At 38.5% G+C, this 24,845-nt stretch overlaps 1 protein-coding gene and 1 pseudogene across 3 annotated transcripts in view; one reads left to right on the top strand and one right to left on the bottom strand.

Moving 5' to 3' along the window:
• The window catches only part of BCAT1 (branched chain amino acid transaminase 1), a 72,454-nt gene that overhangs the window by 28,760 nt on the left and 18,849 nt on the right, over positions 1–24,845 (top strand). The window contains exons 1-6 of one of the 3 annotated variants that reach the window (XM_019737815.3): positions 2,160–2,496; positions 3,570–3,641; positions 9,306–9,506; positions 12,830–12,940; positions 14,937–15,056; positions 24,054–24,217. In XM_019737815.3, coding sequence (XP_019593374.3) covers positions 2,278–2,496; positions 3,570–3,641; positions 9,306–9,506; positions 12,830–12,940; positions 14,937–15,056; positions 24,054–24,217 — 887 coding nt within the window. In that variant the 5' untranslated portion in view covers positions 2,160–2,277. Of the gene's footprint in view, positions 1–2,159; positions 2,497–2,725; positions 3,497–3,569; positions 3,642–9,305; positions 9,507–12,829; positions 12,941–14,936; positions 15,057–24,053; positions 24,218–24,845 lie in introns of those variants that run through there. The other 2 variants (XM_019737832.3, XM_019737823.3) reach the window with 2 other exon arrangements.
• On the bottom strand, positions 20,985–21,475 carry LOC148759047 (protein S100-A11 pseudogene; annotated as a pseudogene).

The following is a 24,845-nucleotide window of genomic DNA, read 5'->3' as shown; positions in this document are numbered from 1 at the left end:
GGGACATTCTGAGCTCAAACCACAGGGGGATGATCTATTGTTAAGCTATAGGAAGGTCAAAGAAAGGTGAAGCCAGGGATGCAGAGAGGCCTCTACTATGGGGGTGCCAATTGGGCCCTGTTTCCATTTTATATCTACATGATAATTATGCTTTTACCTTTTGGGGGGAAACTTACCCTTTAACTCTCTCTATAAGGCACGACATGATTGGCCCTTTGCTTCCACTCTCTCCCTGGACTGAGCACCCTCCGCTTGTCTCTGCCCCAGCCCTGGGTCTCTTTGGGGCCCTTGCAAGCACCATGTTCCTTCCCTTCTCAGAGATGTCCCTTTGGCCTGGAACTCACTTTCATTCCAGAAGCCCTTCACCTGTTCTTCCTATAATAAATGTTTTTATCCTCCAGATCTCTGCTTAAGGATCTCTTTCTGGAAAGCCTTTCTAGGCCTGAGTCTGTTACATTCCAGTTTTAGAGGCTCTTAAAGCATAGGGAGCACTTGTTACATTTTATAAACAAGCACTTGTTACATTTTGCGTTTGTAAGATTAGTTAAAACTTTTAAACATAAGTAACATTTTTCTAACTGGCTGGAAGCAATTCATGATAATGCGATGGGGGTACTAGGCTCACATTGCATCCCCAGCCTCCTACCTTCACAAATGTAACTTACATCATAAATACTGTAGACAGAGTTTTTACTGTAAGTACTTCTCAGGAAAGAGCTGGAATGAAAAAAAATACATATATTTGGGAGTCATCAGCATATAGGTGCATCTGTGAAGAGTCATAGGAAGCAAAACCATTGGGATGAGCAAAATGAAATTATTAGGAACCTTGTTTAGGTGGAATATTGGACAGAAGTCAAACTATAGTCACTTGAAGAAGGAGGAAATGGCAGCAATGAATACAGATGGCACTTTCACAGAGTTTGTCTCTGAAGAAAGGGAGGAAAGGTAGAGGTGGCACTGTGGGCATTCTTTAATAACACTTCTTGTATTACATATGCTTTCTTGACTGAAAAGGGCAGATTTACAAGTAACCTTTAAAATAGCAAGAAAATTGAAGTTGTGTAGCGGCTGCCCTTAAAAAAGTAACAGGCTCTGAAGGAATGAAGGTCTGGTATAGACATTTAAACCAACCTTTTGAATGCAAATAGGTAGTTTATAATTCTTCAACTAAGTTTTTCTTTTTATTAAGCTTTGGGTAGGGGTCTCAAACGGTTGACCCTAGAGTTTACTTAGTCTGAACTTTATTTTTTAATTTTAAAATTTGATTTTAAATTTCGTTAAAAAGAGACTCCAGGTTTCCAGTGACACTTGCCACTGGGATGGCACGCTACCTGCTTGGGCTCTTACTGCCTTTGGAGCTTGGGACTCCACCCCAGGAAAAGAGGCTTTTCTGTGCTTTGAAGGGGAGGAAGGAAGGAAGAAGTGAATGTTGTTTTCTGATAAGATTACAGCTATATTGCCTTTAGCACTGTATAAAATCAATTCTACAACCAGACTGGATAACTGCTCTTACCCAGAATAAACTGCCCTTCTCTCTTTCCAAGATCAAGTCAGCCCAAGTCACCACTTCCTAATAATTTAAAAGCCGTGAAGGCTCATGATTTCGGCTGACCTTGCCCTATTGCCTGGGGAGTACACATCAGAGGAGGCAATAACTTCTACAATCTTTTCTCTTTCCAACCTGAGTGGTATTTCAAACATCCTTTTCTCAGTCCTCTTTCTAAATATTGCTATCACAGGCCTACATCAGAAAATTGTCAGATCGGTTTCACTGGGAGTGCTTGGTGGTCTATTTTGCTCAAAAATGATGAATTGGTGGATCAAAGTGACATCTCCGTCTTTAGGCAGAAACAGCGCTTAGGGAATGTGAGCCTGGTAGCCCTGCAACCCTCTTTTGAGTTACAAATCTAACTCAGTTTGCACGTGGGGGTCGGTGGCAGACAAGAGTCCTTGCCCAACGGTCCAAACCGGGCTGCATAGTCCTGACAGCGGCAGAAACTGCCTTTTGTCGGTTTGTGGACAGAAAATCTACCTTAATGTAAATACAGCATTTCCCTGAGGTTGCTTTCGCCTTAGAGAGGGGCGTTTATGGGCCGCTCACCCTGGGGTTGTTTGATAAATAAGGATGCTGGAGAAGTGCCTGCACTAGGAAAGGCGCTCCCTGCTGGCACGCACTCTCGTGCCCCAGCCGGAGACAGGGTGGCAGGGACGAGGGCTTCGGTTTCCCCGACTGAAGAAAGAGAAGGACCAGACGGGTAGAGGCTCCTCCTTAGGATGCTGGAGGGGATGCGTGGTTCCCTGCGCCTCGCCCTGGCTGGGGGCTCCGGGCGGTGGCAGCCCGCGCTGCGCGGTGGGTGCGTGGGAGCTCGGCCGCGCCGCCCGCTTTCAAGTCCAGCCGCGCTCTGCTTGCCGCCGCCGCTCTCCGCATCCCGACGCTCCCTGAGCCTCCCCATGGCCGGCCTGCCCCACGCCGCCGCGGCCCTCGCCCGCCAGGTACCTGGAGCGCGGGCGTTTGCGGAAGGGGCGGGAGGGGAGGGCGGATGAGACCCTGGGTGTCGGAAGACCGCGGGCCTCACTGCGCGCTCTGCTGCGGTTTCCTGCACCGTCCTGTTTCGCCTCGCACCGCCGTTCCGCCCCCACCGAGGCGACTCCTCTCCCCGCAGCCCTGGCCAAAATCTAGGGTCCCAGCAGGCGAAGTCTGTCTCGGAGAGGCCCCGCCGGCCAGGTCTAAAGCCCTAGCGGTGACCGCCACCCGGGTCGTGAGGGTCGCCATGGAAGCCGTTTTGGGGAAGAAGGCGGGAGTGGGATTTCTGGGCTGCCAGAACTGACAGCCTCATCCTGCGTGCCTTCCCTCACCACCCCCAAAATATTTTGACCGCAGCCTTCTGCCTCCTTGGATCCCTTTCTTTCCTCTCTCCCGTAGTTACTTAGCAGATTAGGCTGTTTTCTGATTTTTTTTTTTTTTTAAAGGTCTGCACCTTGTCTCAATTCGCCCCTCTTCCTTTGTGTCCCTAAGGATCTTTTAAATTACCCCCAATTCCGTGAGGTTTCTGTCCTTAACGTGTGGGGTTTGGTGTCCACGCGCCTGCATGGGAGGACCCTGCTTGTGAAGAAAATGGTTCACTCTCGTCCCCATCCCTTTTCCAGGCTTGCTATTGTGCGCCAGTGACTGACAAGACCACGAGGCTGAGCGCGCCCAGGAGATTTTTCCATAAATGCCTTAAAACCCTAGTCTAGACGATTTACTCGGATATAAGGGAGACAATTATCTTCTTGTTCTTAGCTGGTGAACTGTGGCTCTGTAGAGCGAACCTGGAATTTAAGCAGTCTGCCCTAAGCCAGCGGTGGAGGACGAAAAACAGCCACGACCTCTGGCAGGGTGGGAAGTGAAGGGCAGCTCTTTCAGGACGCTCTCCTTTGGGGCCGGTGCCTGGGTGGTCCATCCTCCTTTTCCTGTTTGCTTGGGTACCTGAGCGGAGCACACGTTGTAATGGTGAGTGATATTGATTACCCCAGGCCCCAGTTCTCCACCTGGTTTTACTTAATGGATTTAATTCTTCTTCAAGGACTGCAATAATGGATGCGCCGCAGAATGTACCGGAGAAGCAGGCTCAAAAGAGGTGATGGGAACTTTTAAGGTAAGTTGTTTGCCAGAGATTAAGTGAAACAGCAGTTCAACTGAATAAATCCATTCCTTTGGATTGAGGTTTGGGGCAATTTTCACTGTGGATGTAGGTTATACAGTAGTTATATGTACTGTCATGCATTTTAAACTCCACTCTTAGGGGAGAAATAATTTGGGGAGCAGTTGTACATTCATCACATCTAAAATTACCTGGCAGTTAATTGCTAATATGATTTCATGAATCGTAAACTCTTCTTGGAAAGTAATCTTGAATATTCACCTAAAGGTTTATCTGATTGTGTAAGTTAAGTATAACCATAACCCTCATTCCACTTGCAGAAAAAGTTAAACTCATGATCTTTCTCTTTAAGCAGCACCTAACATTTTACAATAGAGGTGTCATATTTTCTTCTTTTCCCTCTGAATCCTGGGGTTTACATATTAAATCTCATAGCTCACAGAGGAATAGTGAGGAGCAAATGAGAAAGAACCTTGTAAAAGTACTTTGAAAATCATAAAAATACAAATGTAGGGTGTATTTTTTTCTCTATAATTCGTTATCTCCACCTTGTACTCTCCCACCCCAACCATGGACATTTTTTGCTCCTTTTTATTCCTCTTCTGCTCTCCTGCTGCCTGTTTCAGTCACTGTCAATTGTCATCCATAGTACAGAGTGTCCTAATGATCTCACATTTTGGCAGGGTTCAGAGACAGAGTGAAACTTGATTCTTCAATTTTATACACACACCCAGCTCTTACTATGTACAGGGACTGTGCTAGGCGTTGGAAATCCAAAGATATATTCAAGATAAGGTCTCTGCTCTTAGTATTTTAAAAACCAAAACATAATGGAATATAGTAATTTCCTTATTAAAATAAGTTTGTAAATTATTTTGTCCATGTTTTTCCTGCTCCTTTAAAGGATAGTATCCTCTGTAGCCAATATACTTTGCTAGTCTCTGAAGACTAAACTCTAATACATTTTGGGGACTTAAATATTGAGATATGGGTCCTTAAAAGGGACTCCTACTTGATAATCTTTAAGAGGTATCTTAATACAGTAAGTAAATTCCTCAAAGGATATAGATAAATACAATTTCTCCCAAAAGACCTTTAGACTTTTATACATAGAATAATTTTTTTGCAAAGTAAAGAATTCATAATGTAAATCATCTGTTTCTTTGTTAATTTAGTTTTCTGTGTATTAGATTTTAGTTAGGGGCGTCATATTGACATTCTACACTCATGTTTTGCATGTTTAAACATGAGTTGTAATGGTGGTTGTATTCATAATGCATATGTGATGAGGCAAATGAGATTGTAATTTGGGGGAGAAAAATGGTGGACCATCTTTGCTTTTGACATAGTTTTCTTGTTCTTGATTTACTCCATTTATAACTTTTAAATTGCCTTTTGGTTCTCTTATGGATAGTTTTCATATTGCATCCCATCCTCCATTTTGATATGGTCATTTTACAGTGAAAATGCAGTTTTTCAACAAGGCCCAGCAATGAGATACCTTATTACTGGGGGATCCCTTTGTGGACCCCAGAGTCTTCTTTGTTTCAAAGAGATCAGCTATCTATTTCTCCTCATTCCCCCTTTACAGATCCCCACAGAATGTGACACTCCAAATTCTGTAATTCTGCCCCTCATACCTCCTTATTAGATTTTAAAGGTGTCTCTAAAAGATAATGAACATAGCACCTAATGCTTTCCAAGCAGAGTTTAAAAAAAATGCATGTATTATAGAACAAAGTTATGCAATTTCTGCTGCAACTGTAATGCAGAGATAGTCTTTGACGAGGTCGCAGTAGCTTGCTATGGCTCTCCCCATTTCAGAGTGAATAGTTACCCAACCACACATCCTGAGTTAGGAAATTATTTTTCAGTATGCTCTGTTTGAGTTAATATTTTTTGTCATTTTACAGTCCAGTCATTGTGGCCTTACAAATTATTTCATAAGCATGTGGTCTGAAACATCCTGAAGTCATCAGAGAATGGGGAGCATCAGAAAGAGGCAGATTAATTATGTAGGAGAAAGTATCATTTTACAAATAGTTCATTTTTAATCCATCTATGGAAAGGAAATATAGAAAAAGAAATTGGTTTTTGAAGAACACTGATAAAAATTGTTTATAAAATTTGTTTCTTTTATGCCAATGATTGTTTTTCCCCTTAGAACTGCAATTCATACATACTCAAAACTAATCACATACCGTTAGTTAATAGTTTGTTTACTTTTGAACTCCATTCAACTATATTACCTTTGTTTAGATTTAGTATTCTTAGGTAATTTCTCTTTGAGCTTAGATTGAAACCTGTTAGTTTTAGTTTCCAGATTTGCAGGAATTTTTTTCAAATAAAGGACAATTGGAGGTCTTGATGAAATTCTGAAGCCACCCACTAGTTCATTACTTTGAAAAACTGCATATAGGGCAGTACTTATGTACAAATCAGAAAGTCAGGCTTGCTAATCACATCATTAAAACATTGCATGTCTGACAAAAAGGTGTAGTAGTTTACTAAAATAGAACTAGTCCCTGGTAACATAATCATTTTTTTTTTTTTTTAATTTCCAGAAACTTAACTAGTGTTAACAAGTTACTATTACAAGAGCACTAAGTTGAGCATAAAAACACCTTATCTCTGCTTTACCGTTAACTAACTTGCTCTCTCTGGGCCAGTGGGTCAGTATGGGTGGTCCAGAGGTATTTTAAGGAGAGTATTCAAAAAAGTAAAAATTATATACTGGGCCATGATCATTTCTTAAAGGTGGTTCTTTAAGGGGTTGTAACACCAACAAAAAGGTCTTTTATGAAATATAGTAAGTATAAGTTGTTGGTTTTTTTAATAAAAATTGTAGTAGTCAATTTATTTGGGATATTATTTCAATATCCCAAACAATGAAGATTAATCCAAGTTTAGTGAAGTTTAGAACAGAATTAATCGTACAAAAGTGGTATCTGTAATAGTTACTGAGCTAAATGACAGAGCAACACAATAAAGAAAAATGACTCCTATTTCCCAATTGTTTATATCAATTAAAAAGATTTTATAGAGTCAAATCAAGCATTTTGGATGGTGAGTTCTCTCCAAATGGGATTGTAGGAACAATAAGTAAAGCCAAGTGCTAGGCAGTTTGAAAGCTGAGGATGCAACAGCAGATTACTGAGCTAAATGGGGTGCTACAGTTGCCATGCTTACTGCTGGAGGAAGAAAGAAGAGTTGGAATAAACTGGAGGCCCCTCACGTCCAGTGCTAGAAGTGTTGGAAGTGGCAGAGAGAAAAAGAGATGAGCATGGGACGGTGTATAGCCAAGTTTGGGCCCTTTCATCTCTCCTTCCATGTTAGACAAAGGCATGGAAACAAGAATCTGTAAGGACTGGGTCGTTTTCAGGCACTGGGCTAATGTGTGCCCCAAATACAGCCTCACCCATGTTCCTTGTTAGCAGAACCCTGAGTCTGTTTGCAGTCTACTGACCAGCCCTGGATGACAAACTTGTATTCCTAGCCTCCCTTGCAGCTAGAGAGATCCATGTGACAGATTTCTAACCAATAAGGCATAAGGGAATGTCTGAGAAAATTGTGCTTTTGTGATCAAAGGGAACAGATATGTCTGGTACTGTCCTGCCCACCCTTTTTTTGGACTTTGATTAAGTCATTAAAGCTGAAGCTACAGCATCAGCAGCCTTTTTTCTTTTCTTTTTTTGACACTGAGGATAAGGCCAAGAAAATCACAGAACCTTGACATTTTGCAGTATTGCCAGGTCTGGCTCCTTCAGATTTCTGATGTGAGAAAACCAACTCCTATGAGTTTTTATTTACTTGCAGCTGAATGTATTGGTCAACAATAAGTAAAAGCCATATGCAGAACATTAGTGAAAAAGGAAATTAGTGCCATACTCGGGATCCTTGATTTTTGGGCTAAAATATTTGGACTTGAATCTGTAGCCATTTAGCTGTTCCTGGACATTGAAGGTCCTGGTCATGTGTGTGATTATGTTCATGAGGGATTATAGGGAAAAGATTACAAATATTTGTTACTGAGGGGGTAGTAGAAATGGAGGAATCAGACTTATTAAAGAGATACTTGAAAGAACAAGTGTTTCAGTTCAGTGACTGATATGGGAAGCCAAGGGTTATGAGAATGTTGTGAGAATGCTAAATGACCTTGAAAGGTCAGATGAAAAGAAAATGGTAGGGAAAAATACACAATGATTTTGTTAATGGAGGCCATCTCTGGGAAGTGGGAATGTGGTGGCCAGGGTAGTAGTTGGGGATTTTATTCTTTAAATTTTTCTTCCCTTCTTTACAGTCAAATTTTAAAATAAAATAATAAATATGCATTAGTCCTATTAAATAAGTTAAGGGTTAAGAAATAAAGAAGTAGAAAGTAATATGAATATTGGGAATAGGGACCAAGTTTTGGAGGAAATGTTGTGTTCCATTTTAGATTTGTAACATGAGCTTTCTGCTTGTTTTAGAGTACATTTTCAGCTTGAATATTATTCTAAAAATAAAACTGATTATCATTCATAATATATCAAATGACTAAGGCAGCTGTATGACAGTGAATTAATCAGAAGTAATTAGATCATTGAAGAAATAATGATAAGAGCCAATGATGTAAAGTGAAGTTCTGTATTTGATTTTGGGGGTAGGCGAATGAATCCTTTTTTGTACTGAGATAAGTGGAGCTTGACTTTCCATACAACTTTTTAACAGGGTGATCCTGTGCCTACTGAAAACTGTTTTATAACTGGTCAAAGACCTCCCTTGCTTGTCGTTTTTGTCAGCCTTCTATGGCTAGTATAGAGTTAGTGATAATAACTGTCTGAGATTTTTACGCTTTTGTGTTTGGTCATTTGTAATGGTTATGTGGACTGTTGGTGAAATGCATGCTGCTGTGTGAGGTTGTTTCCCATTACTCTTATTTATCTTTCTTTCAATAAGAGACCCTTTGTTCACTGTTTCTTTAACACAGAACAGAGGATTAATATGTTAGTGTTCATTTTCTACTTCTCTGTTTCAAAGAGGAAAACAGTTGCTTTGCTCTGCTCATTTCTACAGTGCACCCCAGGGGATTTAAGGCTTATTCCAAGAACTCTTTGGGGGGGAGGGTTGAAGTATAACCATCACCAAGGAGTTCAGTTCTTAATGACATTCATTTAAGTTTAACAAGTTATTGTTGGTGTTGCTGTATTTATTATAGGAGACACCCCTCCTTTCCAAAGTGCTCAACATGAACCCTAAGATAGGAATGAAGAAGAGATGTATTCTCCTTTTTGTAGCATTTTACCTCATCTGCTATTTTTTTCCCCCTGTTTCTAAATATTGCATTTTGGTTCTGATGTTTACTAGGCAGTATACATTGCCGAGATTTCAAACAAATTTTGAATGCAGGCATGATTTGTTTGGCTCCCACTGTGTTGTTAAATTTCTGAGTTAGTTGCCAAACTTTAAAAGTCAAGGTGGGATAAGGGACAGGAGAAATGGGTGAAGGTGGTCAAAAGTACAAAGTTCCAGTTATAAGATAAATAAGTTGTGGGGATAAAAATAAAGAGTCACATGATTTCACTTTTTAATGGCCAATGACTTAAATAATTTTACCTGCCTGTTTACCTTTAGATGTTCAGTTACTCTTCTTTAATGGTGCTGATTTTTCTTCCCCAGGCTAAAGATCTAATAATCACACCAGCCACCGTTTTGAAGGAAAAACCAGACCCAAATACTCTTGTTTTTGGATCTGTTTTCACGGATCACATGTTGACAGTCGAGTGGTCCTCAGAGTTTGGATGGGAGAAACCACACATCAAGGCTCTTCAAAACTTGTCATTGCATCCTGGCTCGTCGGCTTTGCACTATGCAGTGGAGGTAAGTACAGAAAAATAAGGATGGTAACATGTTTGTTCTTCCTTGTGGGCACTAAGTAGCCCCCCCCCCGCTAAAACAACTTTTGGGCTGTATGGACTTTATCATATTTACTCAAGGAAATCATAAATGTCTTTAAGACTTTTCCTATAGACAGTCGCATTACAGGTAAGTCTTAAGAACTAATTTTTAAGATAATCATGAGTTTTCTATAGTGTCAATAAATAATCATTTAGAGCAAATAGGAAGGACAGTTGGTAAGAAAAGTAGCAATCGAAGAGCCTGTACTTTTAATATTTTACAAAGTCATTTCTCTTCTCTGATCTTCTAATGACTGAGAAGCGGTCCTTTGTTGGTGATATGTGTTTTAAATATCTTCTTCCACATTTCTTCTTACTCTCTATATAATTTTTTGATGACAAGAAATACAGTTAAGTTTTTAAAACTTGAATTTACCAATCTCTGCTTTATGTTTAGTACCTTTGTATCTTGTTTAAAGATGCTAGTTGTCCCAGCACCATTTGAAAAGACTCTTCTTTTCCCTCTCATGTGTCATGGTACCTGTCATATACCCATGGGTTTGCTTCAGGATCTCCATTTTTGTTCTCTTGTCTTGTCTATGTGGATCTCTATTCTGTTTCAGTGTTTTCCTTGTCTACCTGCACAAATGCCACACTGTCTTAATCTCCAAATCATTATAATGAGGCTTGATGTCTGCTAGGACAAGTCTTTCTATTTTGCTCTTCAGTGGTGCCTTGGATATTCTTCGTCATTTGCTTTTCCATATGACTTTCAGATTCAGCTCAAGGCCATCAGCTTTTGTAATTAGGTTGTTAAAAATAAGTACGTAAATAAAATGCCCTGACATGATTTTCATTTGGATTGCACTGAATATATAAATCAATCGGGGAAGAATTGTATCTTTAGCATATTAAGTCTTTCCATCCATGATCATGAGATTGCTTTCTACATTTGGTTAGGTCTTTAGTGACTTGGGAAAATTTTATATTTTCCTTACGCATCTTTCATTTCTTTTTTAGATTTTCCCCCATCACCTAAGTATTTTTTAAAAATTCTATAGTAAATAATATTGTTTTTTTAACTGCTGCTGTTAGGGAAGTATAATTTTACATCTGGCTACCTTTCTTAAATAAATAATTTCAAGAGATTGTGTCAGTTTTTTGGATTTTCTGCATATTTAGTCTTCTCTGTATTTCATAATCTATCAGAGTTTTTTTTAATTTCTTCTCTAAACCTCATGCTTTTTATTTCATTATTCTTGCCTTATACTGGCTGCATAGTGTTGAATTAAAGTAGTTACAGTAGGTAATTTATGATGTTCCTAATCTGAAAAGTCAAGCTTTAAATTTTACTATTAAGTATTATTACTCAAAGTTTATTGTAGATATTCTTTGTCACTTAAGGGAGTTCCATTTTTTTTCTTAATTATTTAGGAAAGTTTTAAATAATAAATGATAATTAAATAATAAATGAATGTTCAATTTTTATCAGATGCATTTATTACATCTAATGAGATGATCATGAAGTTTTTCTCACATGAATTATTACTATAATGAATCTCATTAATTGATTTTCTAACGTTAAACCAACCTGTGTTCCTGGGATAAATCCAAATTCATCATGCTGTGCTACCCTTTTGTGTATTTTGCATCTATATTTTGCATCTATATTTTGCATCTACTCAATATTATCATATAACCTTTACATCTGTTTGAACCTACATCAAGTGCATATAATTTTCAAACTGTGAAGTAAAATGGGATCTTAAGAAGTTACTTTCATCCCAATAACACTTTTTGCCTTAAAGTCTATTTTGTTTTGTATTTAGTAATATAACCCACCAGCATTTTTTCTGAGACATAATTGACGTAACATTCCATAAGTTTAAGGTGTACAATGTGTGGATTAGATATGTTTATATGTTGCAGTATGATTGCCACTGTAGCCTTAGCTAATACCACTATCATGTCACATAATTACCATTTCTTTGTTGTGGTGGGAACAAGATCTAGTTTATTGGCAACTTTGAAGCTTATAGTAGAGTATTGTTGTTTATAATCATTAGGCTGTGCATTAGGACTCCAGGACTTATTTATATACCAGATACACCTACCAGCTCTATTTTAGAAAGTATTTGTATTATATGTTCCTCTCTATATCATTTTGTTTGTCAGATTTTTTTTCAGATGTCAGCTGCGTCCAATCTGACAAACGTATCTTTTAACTGATGCTTTACTCCTAGTATATTTAATAAATTCCTCATATTTGTGCTTATAACATTGAATTTTGTGCTTTTGTGCTATTGTACATGATTTATGTCTCTTTTCTCATGTAAGCTTTAAGGCTATATATAAGCTTCTTCAAGGTCTTGCTTTTCATTATCATTCAGTTCAACATATTTTCTAATTTCCATTATTTTTCTTCTTTAACTCATACTTTATTTAGTTATGGGTTTCTTCTTTTCCAAAATGTGGATATTTTCCAGTTGTATTTCTGGTATTGATTTCTGGCGTATCTTTCAGTGGAGAGCATGTGAAAAGAACATGCATTCTGCAGGTGGTGTGTGCAGGGTTCTGTATGTCCAGTAGATTCGTTTGTCAAACCTCCCATATCTTTATTGAGTTTAGCCTGTTTGTTCTATCGATTACTTAGAGAAACTGTGTTAAAATTCCCCACTAAAATTACTGACTTTTCCCTTTTCTCTGTATTTGTCAGTACATACCTACTTCCCAGTCTTTTCAAATCCCTGTGCAGTGATTGGTCTGGGACAGCACTCTGAGAAGCTGGCATAGCCCTAGCAGCTTATAGTCTTGACCTGCTTGGTTCCTATGACTCGGGGGACAGAACCAGCTCTGGTCACATATAGCTTATCTACGGTCTAGAATTTGAACGAGCCAGATTAAATGAAAAGATACATGGGTATTTTGTGGGGTACCCCAGGGCCTTTTATTTCTGCCTCCATTGCCTAGGCAGTTAGCCCACATAATGTGATTGGTGATGCTTTCTTCCAACCTCCATTAATGTGTTACTTTTGGGCAATGTGCCTTCTGCGAAGCGCAGGATAACTCCAAACAGGATAACCCACCAGAGGTTAGAAATAAAAGGACTTCTTTTTATCCCAGTTACTCTACCCAGTCTGCCAACTGTTGGCTTCTCTAGATTTGGGGGATCTCTGGTTGAGGTCTGTGTCCACAGCTTTACATGATGAGGGAAATGATGAGCAACTCATAGATAAGGCAGTCTTTGAACACAGGGGTTGTTTTCGTTTAGTTAACCTCTAAGGTTTATTTCTCTTTTATCTTCAGTTATTTGAAGGAATGAAGGCATTTCGAGGGGTGGATAATAAAATTCGACTCTTTCGGCCAGACCTCAACATGGATAGGATGTACCGATCTGCTGTAAGGGCAACTTTGCCGGTATGTAAATTTAAGAATTTCTTTTGTGTTTCTCTTGATGTCATGGTTCACTGTGAGCTTACCACCCAAGAAATAATTTCTGCATACTTAGATATTCAGTGCAAGCTATAGGAACACTGAAGTTTTTTCTGATTTACTTTAGGGAAGTAACCAATACCATTTGGCAATTCCACAACCTATTTCTTTGCATGTCTGTGTGGGACTAAGGTGTATGTGGGAGATAGAAGGATAAGGAATAAAAATATGCCTCAAACTAACAAATAAAATTAAAGGCCGTATGAAACTATAGCATTAAAGATGGAAAACATGGCACGCCGCACAGGTATTTTGGGAATATTTTGCCTAACTGGTTTAGACACTAGCAAGTATACACTTAATTAATTGATATTTTATCCCAAGTTTTCTTTAAAAGGAAAAAGATGACAAAATGGTTTTTCATGGCAATTGGACCCTGGCCATAACATTGTTATGGAACAGAATTCATTATAAGATGTATTAGATTTAGTTGCTAAGACTCACATCAAGGCAAAGGTGACATATGACTTCCATTCCCTGCGATAGGACCAGGCTGCCTTTCTGAAATGAAAGACATCTTTTCCTTCTTTTGTTTTCTGAGTACCAAACCTTCCAGAACCTAGTTCTAGCTGTGCATTAAAGAAGCCTGGGAACAGCTTAACCCAAGTAACTACTCCTTTTTAGCCAGTTTCTTCCTTCCTATTGTTGTGACCCGCGCTTCACTCACCTCCTTCAGAGGCCAGAATATGGAAGTAGAAGGTTAACCAAGGTACATTTTTTGAACTGGGCCCTAGTTTCACTCTTCTACCATTACAGACAGATCACTGGGGAAAACTTTAAAATGGGGAGAGAAAGATAGGGAAGTAATGTTTATCAGACATCAACTCTGCTACAAACTGTGTTATGTGGTTTTACATTCTTCATCTGTTTAATCGTAACAGCCATTGTCAAGAGGTACATATTGTACATTTTAGTAGCACCCTCATACACAGAGGGGAAAACTCAAGCCCAGAGAGGTTAAATGACTCGCTTAGCTAAAGTCACACAGAATAAAGAAAGAGGGCAAGAAATTGGATGCAAGTTTTAAAATTCCTAGTCAGGTTCTCTTCCCACTAAATCTTATCTCTAGACAGCAGTACCAGAGACCCAAGTAGGTGATACATGGTGATGGTATGTCCTATATGATTGTAATATTACTACACCATGACTGCTATTACAAATTAGTGTTTTAATAGCCAAATCCTAATGTCATGAGCTCTATTCTGATGCATGTTTCTGACTTCATATCTATAATATCTTGGATAACCCATCACATCTCTGAAAATATGTTTCTGTGTCCTGCCAAGTGAGTAGAAACTACTTAATTTACAAACGGGCACCAATTCAGCAAATGGAAATCTTTTTCTCTTTAGAAACAAACTGCTCTTAGCTTTTGCCCATTTTCTGATTGGGTTATCTGTGTCTTTCTTACTAATTTTCAGGATATCTTAACATATTCCAGTTACAATCCTTTGTTGGTTGTGTTACAGATGACTCCACCCAGCTTGCTGCTTCTTACATCTTTTGAAGAACAGGAGTCCTTAAGTTTTAAAGTCAAATTTTATCCTTTTATTCCTTTATGATTTGTGCATTATGTCTCTTATTTTCCATCCATGATCATGAGATTGCTCTCTACAGATTTCTATCATAAGTGATAGTGATATTTATATATATTTTTGTAAGTCTTAATGTTTAATCACATTTAGTGTATAATCCAACTATAGTTGATATTTGGGTGTGATAAGAGGTAGGGATCCAATTTTTCATTTTCCCCATGTAGACAGTCCATTGTCCCATCATAATTTGGGGGGAAATCACAGAAAAAAATTCTTGTTTGGTTTTATTATTACTTTTTTAACAGTCTAAAGTTTTCATGAGCATTCTTTTCTATTGCTACAATGAATGAAAATTCCATTATTCATTATGTTTTTCATTCCTTCAGGGATTTGACAAGGAAGAACTTCTAAAGTGTATTCAACAGCTTGTGAAATTGGATCAAGAATGGGTGCCATATTCAACATCTGCTAGTCTATATATTCGTCCTACATTCATCGGAACTGAGGTGCCAATTGACTCTCTGTTTTGGGGTACTTTGGTGGGCAAGTTGTCATTGTGTATCCCTGTGTGACACTTCTAGGAGTGTGTAGTTTGAAGCAGCCCCCCAGTAGCATCATTAACGACTCCTCTCTTCTGATTCTCAAGACCACCTGTCTGCAAATATTTTCTTGAAAGGGCCAGATAGTAAATATTTCAGGCTTTGTGGGCTACCTGGTTTCTGTTACTACTCTACTCTGCCATTATGGCACAGAAGCTGACATGGATTGAAATGTAGATTAACAAAGAAATGAGCAATGAGTGAGGCTGTTTGCCTTCCCCCTAATCAAAACTAACCATTATGTCCTCAGTTTATCAGTGTAGTACCTCCGGTCATGGCAGTACTTCTTCAGGGTAGAGGTGGTCATAGTTGTGAAATTTGGAGGAAGGAGAGCTGCTATTTTTATTTTTCATTTTCTTAAAGTCTTGGGATTAGTTGGTAAAGAGTGGAAGTGGAGGGGTCTCTTCCCCCATAACCAGTGAGTAGGGATTACGAATAAAAATACCACACTTCCAGTGGGTAGAAATTTAAAAAAATTTTCTATAAAGTTCACATTATTAAACAAAATACTAAACATGAATACATTAACCTCTTGTAAAACTTTTGAACTAAAGGATAAAATCATTCATATTACCAACAGATTTCTCATTAAAAAACAATTTCAGCATCATTTAAATCAATCTTTTCTGAAATATTTATAGGTAGATAAAAACTTAAAAGAAACTGAAAGCTTGAGTGCTTCAAACTACTATCGATTGCAAATTAAGATAAAATCTGAAATCGTGATATTTAAATAAAAAAGATCTACATGAACACATTTCTAAACTTTTATTTTACTAGACAGTAAGCTAAAATTACATGACTGTCAGGTTCACTACTGATATTTAGCAACCCTACATCTAAAGAAGCTTGGCTTTGCTGATTTTAACATCTATTCTATCCAACTTCACCCTATTTAGTAGCTATGGGCAGGTGCGACCATATGAACACACACAAGTGCGCACCTTTATTTTCTCCGTGATTCTGATAAGTGTACAGGTGCTCTGACCAAGGTCAATAGCAAAATATACATGCACAGCCACAGACCCTGAAATTATTTTGCTCATTGCTCCTAGCCTTCCACCTTTTCAACTGATCACAGTCCCATTTAATTACACTCTGTCCATTAGAGAGGTAGCTGGTAGAGTAAGACAGTACTAAATAATATCAGGGCTGAGAAGTATTATTGGAAGTGTTGAGTCTGATGGTAGGGACAACCCTCCATGCTGTCTGAAGTCAGCTCTCAGCCCCTTTGAACAGGTCCCAGGCTGTTGCCACAGATCTGCAAGCTGCTGGCCAATTTGACGTCTTCAGCTGCACTCAAAGACAAACTGACCTTGGCTCATGTGGAAGATGATTAATTCCTCATGTTCAGTTAACTCATGCTTCCACATTGGAGTGCTCCTAAATGTATTTTTGGAGTTGAGCTCAACTAGAGAAGCAGTCTGTTTTCGTTTAATACCAGCCTCAGATGCACAGAATACAATTTGAACAATGCAGAAACATTTTAAATCACTTCATATGAACATTTTCCCTATTCACAACTTCATTGGAAATCTTTCAGTATGAAATTTTCATTAGAGCTTGCATTTAAAAATCTTTCTGCCAAATGGTCCACTCCTTGATTTCTGTTTCACTCCACGGGGGCTTAAAGGAATGTAAATTTTATACACTTGTCTTTCTTTGCCTGTTATCACCTTGTAAAATCTTTATATTATACGTATAATTTAACCAATAATCATAACAGTTCCCATGAAAAGAATTCTCTTTATTCACTGCCTTTGTTTATGCTTATACAGCTTATCTTTTCTCTTCATAATTAGCCTCTATAAATGAAAGAAGCAGAACAATTTGAAAACTAGGTGTTACAGCAGCAATCTGTAATCATTAACTTGGTTTTAGCTCACACTTTTAATGTATTCTTTTGCAACCTTATATGATGTGTGTGTGTGTGTGGTGTGTGTGTGTGTATATTCATTCCACTCTTTATAAATAATATTAAATTCTCATTTGCATAACTATTAACATATTTCATATTAATAGCTCAATTTTAATATCTTCAAACCTTGAGTCTGTTTTTAAAGCTCCAGCTCATTTGCATTGGTTGTAGCATGTGATAATCAGCTTGTTATTATCAGGCCACTCCTACCAATGGACATCCTCTTGAGGTTGTCCTTATCCAGATCAAGTTAATCACAGGGGACAATTGCTATTATTATCTCTATTTTCAGTCTGGAGTTGTGGTGCACCTGGTTACTTATTACACCCCTCAGTTCATGACACTTATCATCATTGGGCATATGAGGTCCCTCTCTTTGTTTTCTTATTCCCTTCAGTCTTCATTCCCCACTTATCTCCTCTTCGCCCATTGGAAATCATTCTCATGTATTGAATGAATATTCTTTTAATTTGTTTTTAAGTATCTCTTATTACTTTGCATACCTGTATTTTTAATTTATAGAAATGATTTTGCCCTACAGATCTCATTGTGTTTCTTAATTTTTTTCCCCCAGCTCTGTGTTTTTCATTTCTGTCTTGATTACTATTATATGTCTATATACAGTCTATCACTTCACACTTTGTCCCAGTTCCCTTACTGGGATTCCAATTCCCTGTTACCTCATAATACTGCAGTGAGCAGTTTGAAAATATACAACTCTTTCCCCTTCACCAGCCTACTCTGGACTCCCTTACTTGGTCAGCTGGGATGATACTTGCCTATTTGGGGTGCATCCTCTTTGCAGTTGTGAGTGCCCTGTGTTGGTCTTATTTGTCTTTCTATTTCAAGGTCAGTGCCATGCTTGGCTCAGTCAACTGAACCAAGTTGGATGGAATCACAAAGTGCAAGTCTGAGTGCTGAGGCTAGGTCAGTGAGGAGATCCTGGTTTCAAGGCCGTTCTTGGTACAAGGAAAACCAACTTGTAGCAATTTTTTGTCATCTAGAAAAGGGCCTGGAAGACTTTCTGAGAAGGGATAGGTAACTGCTCAACTCTCAACTCTGCCTTTGTAGCACAAAAACAGCAATATGCAACACGTAAATGAATGAGTGCGCAGGTTCCAATAAAACTTTAAAAATTTGCTAACCCCTGACCTAGAGTCATTTCACAAAGGGAAATGAAGCATGATTTGTCTAAGAATGACTCATTTTGGCTCCTCCTGAGCACGTCTCCCTCAAGTAATCTTGATTACTTGTTTAATAATCCAGGCTAAAATTTCTGTGTAGAATGGATTTCAAATGTACCACCCTGTATGTCCCAGGTCATTAGTATAATAATCCTTGTATTTTTCCCAAGTACTCATTATCCACAATTCCAACACCAAGTATTGAGTGTGGCTCTCTGAGCATGTCTACAATCATCTTCATGTCATTGTAATACTCTGTGTATTGGTGCATATTGAATTTATTTTACCACTATTACTATTATTAGTTATTATTCATAAAACAATAACAATTGCTATTTGTTGAACATTTGAGAAAGATCAGGCCCTGGGTGCTTTCCACAGATTATCTAATATAATCCTTATACTAACCCTGTGAGCAGTCATCACTGCCTTTGCATATTAGGTAAGATAGTTGTGCTCTTTTAGTCTTTTTCACCTTATCTTTAGTTTTCTTTTAACTATTTTAAAATAAATTTTAAGATCATTCTTACTTAAAAACTGAAAAAGTTGAGTGCTCAGCCTTCTTTTTGTCAAGTGTTAACTCTATGCTCTTTGAACGGAAGTAGGAACAAATAAACTCAGCCCTATCTCTTACCCACTTTATAGCAAGCCTCAGAAAATTCTGGACTTCAGCTTCCCCCGTGATATTCTTTCAGTGTCTGCATATAAATTATCTGTTAGTCCAAAGGCCAGCACTAAAGAAAATCAGGCAAGAGACAAAGGAACATTTCTCTATGGTATCAATGCAACATATTAGCATTGGCATGATAACTTTTTAAAATCAAAATAATTCAAGTATGGTAAATAGTCATTTATGGTTTTTTTTTTCACAACCCTTTTCTATAAACAACATTTTATTAAGATGGATAGTTGTTAGACAAATATTTAGTAAAGCTGGTATAACAATGTATGGTGCTAACTATGTATAGGGGACAAAGATGTTTTTGCACTGCATGGAATGTACAGATTAGCATGAAGCAGAGAATTACATAATTAAATAAGCAGTTGTAAGAAAGTGTAATAGGCATTTTATCTAAACTTAAGGAAGTGCAGGATGCTATAATAGCACATAACACAAGCACATAACCTTGTCTAGAGGTCTTATTTCCTGAAGTGACATTTAAATGGCATTTAAATTGAGATTGAAGAGTTTGTGTTACTTAGGGGAGAAAGGGTATGTCTTATTCTGCTATGGCTGCCATAACAGGATACCACAGACTGAGTGTCTTAAACACCAGAATTTATTTTCTCACAGTTCTGGAGGCTAGAAGTCCAAGATCAAAGTACCAATAGGGTAGTTTCTGGTGGGGCTTCCCCATAGATGTCTACTTTCTTCCTGTGTCCTCATAGGGTCTTCTGTGTTTGGAGAAAGATGGGTGGAGCAGGAGGCTCACCCTCTAGTGTCTCTCTTATAAAGACACCAGCCCTACTGGATTAGGACTCCACCCTTTTGACCTCATTTAACCTTAATTATCTCCTTAAAGGCATTATTTCCAAACACAGTCACATTGGGGGTTAGGGCTTCAACATACAAATTTTGAGGGCAGACACATTTCTTTTAATTATTATTATTATTATTGGGGGAATATTGGGGAACAGTGTGTTTTTCCAGGATGTCAATTTGTTTTTTAATCTAGTTGGGGGGCGGGGGGCGCAGCTCAGCTCCAAATCAAGTCATTATTTTCAATCTAGTTGTGGAAGGCACAGCTCACTGGCCCATGCGGGACTCGAACCAGCGACCTTGGTGTTATAAGCACCGCGGTCCAACCACTGAGGCAACTGGTCGCCTACTGGCAGCTCAGCTCTAAGCTCAAGCTGTTGTCTCTTACTGGACCATGTGGGAATTGAACCGGCGACCTTGGTGGTATGAGTACCGTGCTCTAACCACTAAGCAAACCGATCATCCGGCAGACACATTTCAATCCATAATGGGGAGAATATTCCAGGTAAAGGGAAGTAGTATAAGAAAACATTTAGAGGTGGGAAGGTGAGGAATCGAAAGGGAAAAGGGTTCAATGAGGCTTGAGCATAGGATGAAGATAATGACCTTAAAATGTCTTAGAAACCAACAAGTACTGTGTAATTATTGAGAATTAAAAAAAAAAAAAATCTTTCACCAAACCAACTAGTTTTTCCTATAAAAACACTACATGAATTTGTTATCCCCTCCTTTTGTGACTTACATACTCAAGGCCCTATATGGTCCACTGGTCCTCTCCACATCTCTTATAGAACCCATCAGTTCAATAGTTCAATATTCTTTACCATTTTCTTCTCTAACTAATCTCTTTAAAAAAAAACTGGTAAGGTTAAAACAAAACAACAGGCTGTTCTTTGGATTGAAAAAAAAAAATGGTCATGCTGTTCTTTTTGAAAAATGTTCCCCTGTTATTCTCAATTATCTTGTTTCTTCTCTCTCTTACTTGCTTTGCTAAGGCAGAATTATTCCCAAGTTTCACAAAGCTGCTGTGCTTCTCTGCCTTCCAGGACAAAGCATGTACTTTTCTCAGCTCACTGAGCTCTTTCTGCCATTGCTCAGATTACCTCTGAAACCCTGCCTTTTTATAAACGTGTGTGTGTGTGTGTGTGTGTGTGTGTGTGTGTGTGTGTGTGTGTATTACTACCAGCAGAAGTGGCCTGCATGGGGTGATGGGTGCGCTGGGTTTAGGGTATGTGTGGTCTTTGAGATGATGAATGGGAGGCCTGGAAGGTCAGGGGGTGGGTCTGGAGGTCAACTCCAAGGGCTCCTCAGATATACTTCTGGGAATAGGTAAAGGAGTCATGGCAAGCCACTGCCATGCGGCCAAGAAGATTAAGAAATTCTTAGAAATCTAGTTGCCCATCACAGTTGATGTCTAATTTCTTCACGCAGTCAAAGACAGTGGGGTCCTTCTGTTTTTTTGTGAAGGCAGCCAGTTCTGTATTCATGAAGCTTAGGAACTCAGTCTTGGAGAGATTGGACTCGTTACCATCCTTTCCAACATACTCTGGAAAATAGCAATCTGAGTCTCGATGCACTGTTTGGTCTCTGTAGGGCTGAACATTGTTGCCATATCGAAGTAGAGTGAGGTGTGGAGGCTGTGAGTGGGGGAGCAGCTCAGCGAGCTCTCTATAAACTAATTTTCCGACTGACTCAGACAGAAGTGGTAATTTTCACTGTGACATGTGTCTTTATGTTTCATCACACCCGAGTGTCTTGTTTTTTTTCAAGTGTCTTTTTATTCTGTGCAAAATATATATGTATTTAATACCCTTGTATATGTATTTACTTGTGAGAGATAATATAAAGAAGAATATTGTTTTGGACACATCAGAATTTCAAAGTCATTGTGGTCCCTTGAGAAATTATATACTGTACATCAGAAATTTTATGTTCCTCGTTTTCCCTGGGGCTTTTAAAAAGCCTTTTTCAATTCCTTATGTATTAAAATAATCAGAGGAACTAGTCGAGAAGAATAAAAAAATCAGTGTTCCTAAGGGAATGAGACTCATTGAAACTGATTTACACAACTTATCAGACATTGTCGTTCATATTTTCTCTCTATTTATATGGCTTTTGTTTTATTTGATCAGAAGCCTGACCTTGTCATCATAGAATTATGTTTACACCATTTGATTAATATTATATAATGAACTACTCATAACTGTAGTAGTAGCACAGAATTTAAATTGCATCCCAGGATAGAAAGGAGAATCAAGACAAAAAAAACAAATAATGGTTCCTGAGGGTAGAAACTCAAGATCCCTTCCTCATGCAGTTACATTTTACTTATTCTCACTCTTAAAGCAGTATGACCATTTTCATTAAAGTCAGAGTTCTTTTCATGAAAAGACAATCATTATTAAGTAATCGTTTAAGTATGAAGTTGTGATGGACACCAGTACTTGAAGTACTTTTGTAAAATGTGAGTGGATCTTGCTTAAATTTCAGAAAATAAAATGTTAGTACACATAAACACATTTTCTCTCAGTATTGAGACATTCTAATCTGTGATTTACCTGCTTGCTAAGAATAAAAGTGTTACTTAAGGTTTATTGAGATTTGTTTTTTTCCAGAAATAGATTTAAGGCATGGAATTATTCCCCATTTCCCATCTGCTCTCTATACTACCACCTAGTGGAATATATGGAACTTTGCCTGTCAATTAAAATTGGGGGAAGGGAATGAATAAGATGAAATTTATCTCAGAAAAAATATTTCCATGATGATGAGTTATTGTTACTTTTTAAAAAAGTATCAGGTTGCAAAAAAAATACTTGAGTTCAGAGTGAAAAAAGCCCAGGCATTCATGGGATCTCTAGTAAAATGCTTATCAGTTTGTCTACAAATAAGCTATTTTATTCAGAAACTTAGGAGCTAGATAAATTAGAGATTGTATCCTGCATATTGCATTTCTGAATTATGTTGAGGAGTTTCTCTTAATTCCTCAGTATGAGGGTTCATAAAAATTTTTAAATATTAAGCTTCAAAACTCCTTTGATGTGAAGGAATCATTATATTTATTTAACTGGTAGGTAAATAAAAATGCAGAGATAAGATAGTCAGTTTTTATCAAAACTGGGAAGGAAGGCAGATGTGTATATTCTGAGGTTTCTCTCCCAAACAATGAAACCAAAAATGACAAATGAAGTTTTAAGGCTCTTCACTCTTTTCTTGGTGGGGGAGTCTTGTTCAGCCCCTGTTAAAGAACAAACACAAAGAAGCAAAAAACCAAAACCAGTTGCTTGCTGACTAATGTTTTTTAATGTGATTACTCATCATCCACTATCCATTGGCTCTGGTTCTCATGTTCATTGGAATGAGAGTGGAATCTTCTTCCCTGGCTGGAACTGTCTCCTCTCGTTCTTTCCATGACACATTCTACCCCTTCCAGCCAGACAAGGCTCTCGTGGAGACTGGACACCAGCACTTTACATCCCACGACACTCAGTGTAATAGTCCTGACTTGTCGTCTTGCTTCCTGTGTTCTTAAATGCCACAGGATAGCCCAGTGACCCTTTCTGCCTGTATCATACGTAGCCCCCACAATTTCAGTCTCTCAATTTTCCTCCTTAATAATTGACTGAAAGTAGTTACTTATAACTGCTTTTGTGCTGAAGGACTTTGTATGATTTTGCATTGTGGGCTTTGTGGTAAATGTTTGTGGGAAAGGCCATCTTCTGTGTTTGTCATTCATGAGACAAGTTCCTGAGTCCTTTTAGGGGGATATTTATCTTGTCTGCTGTCTTTGCCTCCAGTGAAGCTATACTCTTGCTGTCTGGTACCTGTCATGGTGAGGTCTGGGAATGGCACCCTCCCGTACACCCACCACCAGCTGGAGGCCCTGCCATGTCCTGAAGGGGTCCATAATCCATAAACACAGAAGGGAAGTCAGAAGCAAATATATTTCACCCCAAAGACTGAAATCGTGTCTTGAGTTCTTCTCTTTTTCAATTTCCAATCAATGCAGCATTGAAAGGTGCTACATAGCTAGTTGTTAAAAATATACTTCTCTAAAAACCCTACTAACAAAAACAAATTTTGACAAATTTGCTTTTCCTCTAAAATCAAAACAACTCAGGAAGCAAAGCAAAATGAAACTTAAGTACTCCATTTTTGGTGTTTTCTTCTTAAAAGACCATCAGACTTTGTGTAACTCAATGGTAGAAGTAACAGCTGTCCTTACATAACCACTGGAGGAAATAATTACAGATCTATTCTAGATTTTAAGGCTGGTGTCTACATTTTAAATGAACTGTGCGCGTACTTTTACTTTATTGCAGCCTTCTCTTGGAGTCAAGAAGCCTACCAAAGCCCTGATCTTTGTAATCTTGAGCCCAGTGGGACCTTATTTTTCAAGTGGAACCTTTAACCCAGTGTCCCTGTGGGCCAATCCGAAGTTTGTAAGAGCCTGGAAAGGTGGGACTGGGGACTGCAAGATGGGAGGGTAAGTCTGCATTTCTGTTTAAACGAAAATTCCTCACAATAATTTAGTTGCCATTTCACTTCAAAACAAATACGTCTATATTAATATTCTGATTGTAATGCTCATTTTTGTTTGTGTTTAGCTTTTTCAGTGTTTTAAAGGATAACCAGGGGCCTTCTATAAGGGAGAAACAGTGAATGTTATGCATGGGCAAGAACTAAAATGAGTAATTAAAATGGGAATCAAATCAGGGCCTTGAATGAAATGCTGGAGCACCTGGTGCTGGGAGCGAGGCCCTCAGTTGGCTTCAACGAATCCTGTCTCGGGAAGGGCCTGCTTCACTGAAATGTTGTCTTCATTGCCACAGACTGTAGCCATACCTGTTGCCAACTGGCTGAGGGACAGCCCGGCTTTGGCTCTGTCAGGCCAGTCTCATAGGCCATATGTAGCTAGCTGGAAATAAAAGAGCATTTGAAAGTGTTAGACAGTTTCAGGGGTGGACTTGGCTGTGAATGGGGAATACCCCTATGGCTGAACAAGAATAGCTGCATTAATCAGTATGGCCTGTACCTTTGGTGTGTACCAAGTACTGATGTGTATCATATACCCGGGGCAGCAGCTGTCCAGAAGGTGACCTAGTGGCAGCCTT

This window comes from Rhinolophus sinicus, chromosome 1 (genome assembly GCF_057876585.1).
Source record: "Rhinolophus sinicus isolate RSI-liver-muscle chromosome 1, RSI-T2T, whole genome shotgun sequence".
NCBI lineage: Eukaryota > Metazoa > Chordata > Mammalia > Chiroptera > Rhinolophidae > Rhinolophus > Rhinolophus sinicus.
Note: the sequence above shows the minus strand (reverse complement) of the source record. Positions and strands in the feature narration are given on the sequence as shown.